The sequence below is a fragment of the Monomorium pharaonis genome, chromosome 11 (assembly GCF_013373865.1).
Source record: "Monomorium pharaonis isolate MP-MQ-018 chromosome 11, ASM1337386v2, whole genome shotgun sequence".
NCBI lineage: Eukaryota > Metazoa > Arthropoda > Insecta > Hymenoptera > Formicidae > Monomorium > Monomorium pharaonis.
The window spans coordinates 603,557-615,808 of NC_050477.1; the positions used below are offsets into that span (position 1 = coordinate 603,557).

The 12,252-nt window shown below is 37.2% G+C and overlaps 1 protein-coding gene across 2 annotated transcripts; it reads right to left on the bottom strand.

Moving 5' to 3' along the window:
- Positions 1-38: 38 nt before the first annotated feature.
- LOC105839906 (sterol regulatory element-binding protein cleavage-activating protein) lies at positions 39-9,243 on the bottom strand. Of its 2 annotated transcripts, none has more exons than XM_012686538.3 (13): positions 8,312-8,882; positions 7,797-7,983; positions 7,443-7,676; positions 6,672-6,849; positions 6,321-6,466; positions 5,151-6,243; positions 4,802-5,072; positions 3,673-4,733; positions 3,426-3,585; positions 3,108-3,291; positions 2,855-2,994; positions 2,542-2,753; positions 39-2,444 (listed from the first exon to the last, which is right to left on the bottom strand). In XM_012686538.3, exons 2-13 carry the CDS (start codon positions 7,910-7,912, stop codon positions 2,265-2,267), a joined length of 3,975 nt encoding a protein of 1,324 aa, XP_012541992.1. In that variant the 5' UTR covers positions 7,913-7,983; positions 8,312-8,882; the 3' UTR covers positions 39-2,264. The 2 variants fall into 2 exon arrangements, with proteins under 2 accessions (XP_012541992.1, XP_012541993.1); XM_012686539.3 differs by lacking the exon at positions 8,312-8,882 and adding an exon at positions 8,893-9,243 and having other exon boundaries at positions 2,265-2,444.
- Between the last annotated feature and the right edge of the window lie 3,009 nt (positions 9,244-12,252).

Consider the following 12,252-nt stretch of genomic DNA (forward strand, 5'->3'; position numbering starts at 1 on the left):
TATTGATGATCGTAGACTCGTTAATACTTGACATAGAATATCAGAAACTAAACTATTTATTGGTAAAAACAGTACTACACATTCTGTTTAAAATGATTAACTCACGAGAAATGACGTATAAGTATAATTCGACTTATTTTATGAATACCATCTGCGCACGTAGTTGACAAATTACAATTTTCTAATGTAACAATAATATATATACGATAAAACATATTATATAAAAAATACTTTGCAAAAATCAGAATCGAGAAAATTGTTTTTCTGCATGTATTATTAGCATTATTGCTCGATACGCCAATATTCCTGAGTTAATTGTCATTGTTTACGGATATTCAACTATTTAATAAGTTGATTTTGGCTCCATATATCTTAAGCAAGAATTTATTACATTTTTCGAAATCGCCAACAAATTCGATTGTTTGTAACAAAATAAAGTTACATATAACAAATTAAAAACAACATACATATAGTACACATGCACTCATTCCTAAAGAACTATATCTCTTTATATATAACATTATATACTCTTGAAGAAACTTCAATGTAGCTGCCATGTTAAGTAAAAAGCAAGTAAAGAAGCATACCTTCCTTATATTGATTGAGATAACACATATTATTGTGTATAAATATATATATATAGTCCATAATAGGCATAAAGTAAAAGCACACGTCATTTTGTTCAAAGTGATGATCGCCAGTAAGAAATTGTTTTTAAAATTACGTAAACTGACGTTTAGTATAATGATCATGAGTAGAAATCTAATCAATCGAATCGGCGAGATATGTTCACAAATGACGTACATAATCAGTATACGCAGGACGATTCTTTTAATTATACGTCAACATTTCAGAACATGATTTCAAAATTAAAAAAAATTTTATACGTATTATTTCTCGAAAATTATTATATAAAATTAGATAAAATATTGACATGTAATTAAAAGAATTATCTTACATATTTAACTCTTTATATATTCATAAAATAAATTAATCTAAGCCGTAACATTACACAACAGACATATTTAAAAATAACAGTTACAGTTCTAAGATTTTTAAAATAATTCGAGTATATTCAATTTTTTCCGTTAAATAATAGTAGTAATAAATACAAAATATTTAAAAATAATTGTTACGCTATTAGATAAATTAGTAAGATACATCTGCAAAATTCTAACTAAATAGAAAATATATTCTCAAATTCGTTTCACTTAACATATATTATGTAATGAGGAACAAAATTATTTCTTTTTATTATGTTTGTCTACGTTTTTATTTCTCTTCTTTTCTCTAGATATGAAGATGAAAATGACGGATATGATAAAGGCACTTTTAAAACCTGATGCACACAATGTTGGTTCATTTTCATCTACACAAAAAATTTACTTGTGCGTAAACATTCATAAATAAGTTTTACATAAATACTACAATTTCAACGAATATGACATTATGACATTATTTGATTTCAAGAAGTGAAAGCAGATACATTTTTAAATAAATTTTTATAAATTCCATAATTCTCTCTAACATTCATTTTTTAGACAGAAATATTTAAAATTACTTACAATTTTCTATAGATGCATTATTATTTTTATTGCATCATTGCTGTAATATTGTTGTTAAAGTCACTTTTATATTATGTCTTTGTATTAGAGAACAACAACGGTTTTACAAATGCATGTATATTATCACGATGATAGTTATCGTAAAACAATTAAAAATGTTTAAATAGAACATTAAGCGTTTTTTATATTACATAACGAAAGCGAACATGTTCCAAAATGAAGCACAGCCACTATGCACGTAATAAAATATCAAATAAACGCATGCCAAAATTGTTGTTTTACATTGTCATCAAGTTCAAAATTCTGAATTAGTTTTATTTACATTAAATAAAACTATGAATAAGAACGCGTACAATTACATAATAACTATATAATTTTCATTTCTTCCAATCTTTTCAATTGGTGTTTAATTATAATCGATTATATTATTAATATCGATAGCATAAAAATCGAAAATGTAATTATTCCTGTATATAGCATTTTATCGGATAAAAAATATATTCCCGTAAAGACGTATATTATTATATAACATAAACTTACATCGAAAATATACATCATTCTTTAGAAGATACACGCGATATATGTTGTATAAAAATCTATAGTTTATAAGATCTAGACAGACTAATAAACATAAGACTTCTTCAAATAATAATGCTAGATAAAGAATCAAACGGCTATGTACACGCGCTTATGAAGAATTTAGTCCAGTTTATCAGAAACCAATGGAAATCTGACTATTCTTAACTGTCGACCGTAATCGCAGACGACGCTGTCCCTTAACGCCAACATTTGCTTTATGAAAATGCAGCTGTCTTTATGACCCAATCTTACTTCTCGCACTGGCTCGCCCGTTCTTACATCCCAAACTACTAATGATCCCTGAAACATTAATGATATTAAATTTGAGATTAAGATCTACTTACGTAATCAATAAATATTCAAAATGTCTTATGTATGTATGTATGTATATTTATACCTGATTGCTAGTTATGAGAAGTTGATGCGTTAACATCACCAACTGTAAACAATAAGCTGCTTTATGTGCTGGCAAAGTATGTAATAAGTGTCCTTGAAAACGTTCCCAGACACACAGTCTTTCATCTGTTCCGATACTTATCACATAAGACACTGAACATGTGATAGCGGCTACAGCACCATCGTGAGCTTGAATACTATACACGCATGCTCCTGTAAAAATATTATAAAAGCTTTAGATTAGAAGAGACATAATACAATTATATAGAAATAACAATTATTATAATAAATTATATATTTATCGATAATGTTACCTGTTAAAAGATCCCACACACACAATAATCCATCTTGCGACCCACTGCCAGATGTCATGGGACTTATTCTATCGATAAAGAGGCACGATATCGGACCACAATGTCCATGAAGTGTATATAGGGGTAGCTGATCTTCTAGTCTAAGTAAGAAAAGATACAGGAAAAAATGTAAAAAATAGAAAAATGAAGAAAATATAGAAAAAATGCATGAGTAATTAAAAAAAAAATTAACTAGACTGTATTAGAAGTATACCTGTATACTTTTAAGGTGTGATCCTGGCTGCCTGTTAATACGCGTCCACCTTCGCTATCTAAAACAGTAATCGCTTGTTGATGTGCCCTATGAGAACCAATTTTCATACAGCGCAGGTCTTCCTCTGTTTGCATAGCGTTATTTAGGTCCATGGGCGAACCAGCGCTTCCCGTTCGCACATGTGCTAAAATAGCAGATCAATTAAATATAGATTTATCTTAATAAAGAAGTAAAAGTGCTATTTTTATAAAAACTATACAATATCATGCAATATAACGTGGAACTGAACTCTACCATTTTACTTTAAAGATCACTTACTTCTTCTGTAAGATGTGAAACCCCAGTCAATCTGCTGACCTTCACTGTAGCTCTCAAGTTGCAGAAAATCGACAGTTCCATTCAATTTAGCTGCGACTACTCTGCTACCGACAAGTCTAACGGCAGAGATTCCAAGTCCTGATCCATCATCGAAGAGGCACTAAATTAAAGAAGAAAAAGCTTATTGAATTAGTCAATTAATTTGAATCAAAATAAAATACATTCACCCGAATTATTAGTGTCTCACCTTGAATCTACCGGTCGTACCCTCCCAGAATTCAAGACTGCCATTAGCGCATCCCACTACTATGAGATTTTCCTGATAATCCATGCACCAAATCGCCGATATAACGTGAGATGATTGTAACGTGCGATCAGTATTTATGGAGGATGTGCTATCAACTAAATTGTTTGATCTCGTGAAAAGAACATTCATATGTTCTCTGGCTTTAGACTTTTGCATCTCTTCGATCGACTTATTGTGCTCATCTAATAAGATTTTATATCGCTCCCCAAAGTCGAAACCTTGATCGTAATTCTGTTGCGATGGTGTATATTTTATGTTTGAGAATTTAATGTTAATGGCTGGTTTTAGATCGGGAAGATCGTAAGCGCTGCCTAAGCTCCGTCGTAATAATTTCTGTTTATTCTCGCTACCGAGTTCGTTAATTTGATAATCGTAATCTAACGTGTTTCCTACAGATCTTCTTTTGTGATTGTTGTTATTGCTGTTAATCCTTCGCATATTATAAGCGGGCGATAATTTTGTCTGATACATCGAAGCCGGTGAATAAAGTCCCATCGACTGCACCGCTTCCATCTCTCCTCTAGAGGGCGGCGAGCCACTTTCGTAATCCGACATTAGCTCGTCGGCATCCGGTGACATTTGACTCAACGTTTTCGGCGGACCGCTGAAGAATTGTCGTCTATCAATATGTGCCAATTGTTCGCCAGACGTTGTGTCCCATATTCTTATGTGTCCCGCTAAACATGTACTAGCGACAGTATTGCCATCCGTTGCGATACACTCTACTTCCTGATTGTGACCTTCCAGAACCAAAGGTGCTACCTCCAGCACTAACTGAGTAACGGAGTCGTGCGTCTTTTCCTGCTGATGCCAGCTGGCTCGCCATTCTGCGTAATTTCTCGAGCAGATACAACGATATAATACGACCATCGTATAAGCGACCACGATTACGCTGATGAGACATAGCAGAGCGGCCAGAAATATTTCCATTGGACTCGACGGTACGAAAGGTGCGTCCGCATTAAATACACGTCGTTCCGATCTCGATGGTACCTCCATATCTAAAAAAAAAGAAAGAATTAAAAAGGTGCAATTTTTTATAATTTTTTATTGAAAAAAATTTTCAAACCTGAAAAATCTAAAGGATCGAGCGCGGCGGTAGCAAGACTCTGCCACTGGAAGTGTTGAACGTCATTTGGATTGCTGATTTGTTTTGCTAATTGCGGGCTTACCGCGTGCGATAACTTTATCGTCGGTAGTATAGTTACTCGTCCTCCAGCGATCGACACGTTATACATCGAGAGAATCGAAGACCAGTGATACAACGATAAACTATTCCAAGGTGGAAAGTCCACAGGTCTTAGCTTGTTTAATTCCTCTGTTACATTATCAGTTAAATCCTACAAAGATACGATTTTCCTTACATGTACCGACTGTTAAAAAAAAAGAATATTCATTAAAAATAAAAAAAAAATTACCTGTTCGTGTAAATTGTCCGAGGTCATAGTTGCAGGTGATACGGATATAGGTGTTGCCGTATTTGGCTCAACATAATTTAACGATTGAGGCTTGTCAACCGTATATCCGTCAATGTCAGTTTCCGGCTTTAATGTCTCGCTAAGATGTATTATGTGTTCAATAATGCCGGAATTGTTGATAGTCATGCTTATCCAGACGATCATCCACACCATAAATGCGCGCTGGAAAATTCGCGTCCGCGCCCAGAAATGCACTAATTTTAAACGCTTGGGTATTTTGGCCAGCGTGTGCGTATTCTGCGTGTTCGGGGCAATAACATTCGTCGGGCCTGCAGACAGACCGTTTAATCTCGGATGAGACTTGGAGCGGAATATATGGGGTTTCCTGTTGGTAATGGTAGTGGTGAACTGTTGTTTGCGCGACATCTGAATATGCGACAGGTGAAACTTGGAGTTCTCATTAGATAGCTCCGTACGTCTAATGTCAATCGCCAGAATCGTCGAGAAGAATACCATTTGCAGGAAGAAATCGGTGAATAGCCCGACAATGGCGAATATGCAAAATTCCTGAATAGCGGGAACGAAGGTGAACAACCCGATAGTCAGGATCGTCACTTCCGTGAGTAGATTCTTTGTAATGGACCATCCTTCCTTAGATAAGGCCTGAGCGACGCGTATTTTTACGTCTAATTGGGCAGGCGTGCTGACGACACTCTTAGTCAACACCTGAACATTTTCAAGGCCGAAGATAATCACTAGATACGGAAATACCTCCTTGGCGCTCATACTCAATGTCAGACCGAAGAAGAAGCACACACCCATAGTCATCGATAGTGAACCCATCACCGTCACACTGGCACTAAACGCAATGCCAATCTTAGATTTTACCAGTTCTATTTTTCGCACTTGGAAGTACTCGTAAAAAAATAAGGCTAGGGAAGTCATCATCAGTGGAAAGAATTCACTATAATTGAATTCACCGGGATAAAAAATACTCAATATATCTTCACGCGCATCAACATCCGTGTTATTGTCAACGTTTTGATGCAGATGATAGTAAGTTCTCAGTCGGTTCTGCAATCCTTTTATGAATCTATAAATAGATAAAATACACACGTTAATATAATCGCAGTAATAATAAATAAAACTAAATTATATAAAAGCACTCACTCCTTATCATATTTTTTCAAGTAAATGGTTACGGCATATTGAAGGATTCTTTGGCGAACCCGAGCAGGATACCGTTTCACTCCAGTTTCTTTCAAGCTCATTCCAAACATTACTTCTGCAAGACTTATCTTACCTCTTTGAAAATTCTGTAAGAAAAGATAAAAAAGAATTAGATTTTTTACAATAAAGATAAAACAAAGTTAACATGCTAAAATAAAGAAAACTTTTTATCTTTGCATTACAGTAAAAAATAACGAAAATAATGAGTTTACAGTAAGAAATAATGAGACTTCTGTGTCACAAAACAAAATACTGTAATTTGATTGTAACAATCATGATTATAATATTTACCTGATACGAAAATATTGTATTAATGAGATTTGTATCTTGAGCAAATAACTCTATACTTTGTTGCCAGAGATTCGCGGGAGATAAAACGAGACAGTTGTATTCTGGTAAGACCTCGGTCTTCTTACCACTTTTCTTCACTGCTTCGATATGCAAGCATACCTGGCCAAGTGTTTTCAATCTAAAAATCAAAGCACATTCCTATTTTAAGAAGAAAGTGCGCTCGAAAACGACCAAAGTATTTACTTTTATTTCTAAAGAAAATATATTCCTATATAAAAAATAATCATCAAACATGTAACAATTAAATATATAATCAATTTTTAAATAGGATATTTTTTAAATATATCTTATTTAAATACAATAGTAAAACAATTAAAAAGCTGAAGAACATGGCATATTTATTGAAACACAAAAAATTCTTTGTACAAAATAAATTTGTTACGTTTGAATGTCAGATCGAATGTTATAGCCTCTTATTAAACTTTTCTTTCAATATTTATTGATACAAACTTATCCTGTATTCATCAAGAATGTAACTGTTTCTTATTCATAAATTTTTAAGATGTTTTAAAAAGAAGTCGAAACATTAAATTAGCTTGTGCAGAGTAAATATATTTCATACAAAGAATACGTGTGTGGTATGCCTTCATTTAATATTTTTATTATTTTACTGTTCCAATATTGAGAGCCCTTTTAACAGTTATAGTACATTTAATATCTCATTTGCTACGATATGAACTCAATGCCAATTGGATAAAGCGAATTACTCACGTTTCTGGATGCTGATAGTTCTGTATGATCTCCAAGAGATTGAACACCTCGTACAGGGGTCCCCTGAAGGCGTCCATCAGTGTCAGGTCCTCGCTCCATGGTATCACTCCGACTCTTAGCACTACTTGCTGGACGTACAGTACCGAGGTCTCTGTGCCATTCGCTGGTAGGACAGTGTTGTTGATCAGGGTTTTCGGTGCGTTGCCCGGCATGGGCAGATTGACGAGCGGACAGCTGCAACGACCGGACAACAGATCAGCTCTCGATGCGCAAACCTATCGCTTGGTCCCGAGCGTCGGTAAACGACGCCACGGCATCAGAACGTTGGGATCAACGAGGAGAGGGACAACTCACCAGCATAATAAGAGAACCGATATCGCGAGCGAGAGCACGATGACGGGATGGGAGGAGCAGAAGAGGCCGTGGGCATAATAGAGCCCGGCCACTCGGTCCGGCAGACTGCGAGACATCTCTCACCTAGGAGCACCGTCCGTGCGACATCCCCCGATTGCAAACCGCCGTGCCGCCCATAGAGAATGACCTGGCAACATCAAACGGGGGCCACTTTTCAGTATCAGCGCGGTAAACGTGACACATGACACCGCGCGAACGGCGTGGCGCCGCCGGATTGAGAGATAGGTTAGAGAGAGAAGAGAACAACAAAAAAAGGCGCCGCGTGTTTTTCATCGATTATCGCCGTGTCATTACGCAACCCGGGGCGGACGGGCGTGCGTGTCGCGTGCGCGGATAGATCTTCCATTCGCGGCGTTCGTTTCGAGGAGCCCGCGATAAGAGAGATGAGGCAACAGGCAACGCCGAGAGAGCGTGCGTTCCTCCAAATTTCTTCCCTCGCTACACTCTCGACTTACGGCATCGTCTAGTCATCCCGCTTCATCGCCGATGCGTTCCCACGCGATGCGACGCTCCACGTCCGGGATTGTTGTGTTGTGCAGTCCGAATGATCGACGACACTCGGGGATCTTATCGATCGCCCTCCGATGACGACGGCGCGCAATTCGGTGGGTTCCCCCTTTCGGTCCCGCGCTTCGCCGCGCGCGGACAAGACTGACTGAGAGAAGCGGCGGGAGACGACGTGGAGCGACGAGGAGCTGACGTGCGATAAGTCAGGCGGAGTGTGAAGAGAGAAAAAAACAAAGGGAAAATAACTGCGGACGTGCGACGCACGCGGCTCTGCGGCCGTTGGAGGTTAGGTTCGGCGCTCGTTTTTGCGGCGCATTAGTAAACGGCGGCGTGGCGGCGGCGGCGACGGTACGGCGGGGAGGAGGGGGGGGGGGGGGAAAGCGCCGCTACTTGTTGGGAATCGATTTCGCGCGGTGCGCTCTTCGACGAGGAACGTGCGAGTCGCCGCCGCGCCCGCACGACGGCGCGTCACGTCATCGCTCGCGTAACAACTCGAGCGAGCGAATGAGCAATAATCTCGGCGACCTACGTGTAACAATGACGATCGTTCGGTCTTCGCGATAAATAAACCGGCGGAGCGATCCTCGCTCTTCACCTCTCGTGCGCCCGTCGAATGATCCGGTGAGTGCACTGGCCGACTGTCAGGCGGCTGCACACGCTCGCGTTTGCCGAGCCGCGTTAACTTATTTTTAAATCGCGAGGCCCCAAGCCGAGCGAGAGCGGAGTCGAGCCCCCGCCGCGCGGCCAATCGCCAGGTGCGTCGCCGAATACACACGTGGCCGTGAGCGAAGGGGAAGGGAAGGAAAGGTTAGAGAAAGAGAGAGAGAGAAACGCGACGCGCGAAAGAAAAGGGGTATACCGCTCGCAGACGAGGCCCGTCGCGTAACTGACGGCGAGCTGACCGTGGCCGCGCGGCTGGCTTGTGCGTGCAGCATATTCCGCGCCGGGCCGCGCAGTTAATCCGCGATTCGATCGCATGCATAATCGAAGGCCTCCGTGGGAATATTTCGCGAGGAAGAAGGTTTCACGTGCCCGCATAATGTACAGAGTCTACAATAGAGACGATTCCGAGAATTCGAAAGAGAGATGGGAAGACAGATAAAGAGGGGGAAGGAGAGGGGAGGGGATTTTTGTCCTTGGGAGATTAGGCGGATTAAAAGACTTTAGATTAAAATAATTAAAAAAGAGTTTCCGTAATGGAAATTCGGGAAGAACGATAAAACTCTTGTATTGTTACGAATTTTGATGACATTTCCGAAAATTCCTCTTGGCGAAAATTCGGGATTCTCGGCGGAGGAGAGAGAGGGGGGGGGGATTTTTTTCCTTGGGAGATTAAACGAATTAAAAGACTTTAGATTAAAATAATTAAAAAGAATTCCCATAATGGAAATTCGGGAAAAACGATAAAATTCTTGCGCATTGTTACGAATTTTGATGACATTTCCGAAAATTCCTCTTGGCGAAAATTCAGGATTCTCATGATTCAGGAGATTAGAGGAGATAAAAATCTGGAGAGGCACTCGTGATAATTAATGAGAGGATTAAATGATATTTGAATTACAACGTGAACTTTTGTAAAGTCTAATGACCACGAAGTCGGAGCGTGATGTCTTTGTTCTAGAATTATTAAATTCCATTCCTTTTTATCGCTACCACGTGTGTATCTATTCATGAGGCTTCGCCGTATGACGTAGTAGCTCGTAGTATGGCGCGAGTACGGCTTAATTTTTTTTCGAGCAGGACAGGAAAATCTCGCAAACAGGTTTCAAGCTGCAAACAGCTTCGCGAGTTGAATATCAGAGGGTTGCTGTTTGACGGGAAAAGCGCATCTCGAGTATCATGTTTGAAAATATCACGTTAAAAAAGCTCGTACATCATTTACATTACATTCATTTATGAATCTTTCTCGTGTTTTACCTATATTTCTATAAAACTGTCTCTTCCCGTTTGCTTTAACTCTTGTAAATTGTGGAAACAAACCTCTCGAAATTGAAATTTGTCGATTTGTCAATGTCGTAATATATTAATGTCTCTTTTTTACGGAGAAAACGGGTATCTCTGCTTTTTTTTTTTGGACGCTCTTTAATTAATTATCTGTACAAGCGTGACGATCAAGAAGGAAGCGCGAGGTCACTTTATTACGTCGTTAACACCGCGTGTCGTTAATAATTCGGTTTGTTCCGTATATATCTTCTCGTTCGATTGGCTCTAGCCGAGCTCTTCACTTCGTGCCGGCCGCGGTCGACCGTCCCGTGCGCCTATTATCCCGCGATTGACACGTCTAATTGCATCAATTGTATAATAAATGGAAATTAGGCTGCTTACAAATGGTCAGTATCGCTCAGGGGTCAATCGTCTGCAAACGTGCGGGCTTGCGGTGGCGCACGTGAGACGCGCACTGCAAACAAATCGTGGGATTTTCGAGAGAAATTTGCATTTTGCGCGTTAATACGTCGCAATTAATATTAACGTGAATCCGGTACTTTTCTTCTTTTTCTGGTCCAGCGCCGTACCTATTTTCCGATTTGTTTTCTTTCTCTTTCCCTTTTACGTTGTTTAATGCGTTGCGTTTCTTATGTTTGTTTTTTATTTTTCAAGCCGTGCGAACAATGGACGAATAGGTTTTGTACGAATATGTAAGGAATTGTTTTTTGTTGTAAAATGTCTTGAAAGAAATTTCCAAATATAAATAGAGGAGAAAGTGGCCCCAATTTACATTTCATGTATTAACTAATTACATTTTATATATATTAAGTTTGTTGATAATCAATATTTCAAATGTATTGACATATTAGCGCCACTATATAATTGTGGGCTACTAAGCAAATTCCATTAGTAATTGCTGGAATTCTTTATTTAATAATGAATTAAGATATTACAGATAGTCGTAATACTTACACGAGTTATAATACCATCTTCTCTACATTAATTTTCTTTCTTTTCTTTTTCTGCATTTCTTTTTTTCCACTAGTGCTCTTATCTTAAGTGGGTTAAAAAAAAAGAAAATTATGCGAATGCATAGCAAAGCGCATTTATTTATTTATTTATTTACGACTTATTCAGTACTTGCGAAAGTATTTAAAATTATAATCAGGTGATATACATAACACATATTCACTTATAATTTTGTCTAAAAGAAATTTTTTTGTGAGTCTATTCGTAAAAAACTATTCGTACTTTGCATATAAATTAAATGTTCTGTTATGAATACAATTTTATGTAATAAAATTATACATATACATAATGTACAAGTTAGTATTCAAAATGAGCAAAAGTTTTTTTCTCAAATCTTGTTTCACATATAATTTTTTATGTTTTCCGCTGACTCTAATACATATACATATAATGAAACATACTTTGTGATTCAGATAGAACGTGTAATTCTCAACGTAAAAATATTATATATATAATATTATATAATTAAAAAAATATTCATGAATAACGTATAATTTTTGTAAAAAATTCATATTAATCTTTATTAGTAACATTACAAAACTATTAAATCATTAATCGATTTATATGATTATATATAATAATTTTATTTAAATTTCTATTTATAATATTCTTGCATGTTAATGCAAAAACTTCACCTTAATTGTGTCGTTGTAACACCGAGATGACAAAAAATATGCTAAATTTTTATTGGCAGTAAACATTTTATAGACTATAAAACGTCTACATTATACTATATGAATACTAATATTGATAAATACATTGCAGTCGGTAATATAAGTATATTTGTTTTGAAACATACATTCTATAATAATATAAAACATAATTTAGAAATATTTTTGAAGAAAATTTTAAAAACACTTTTAAAGACATTTTTTTTATAAAGATTTAAAAATGTCTTTTTAAAAATGCTATCTTTTAATCAAGCGTGCCGTTT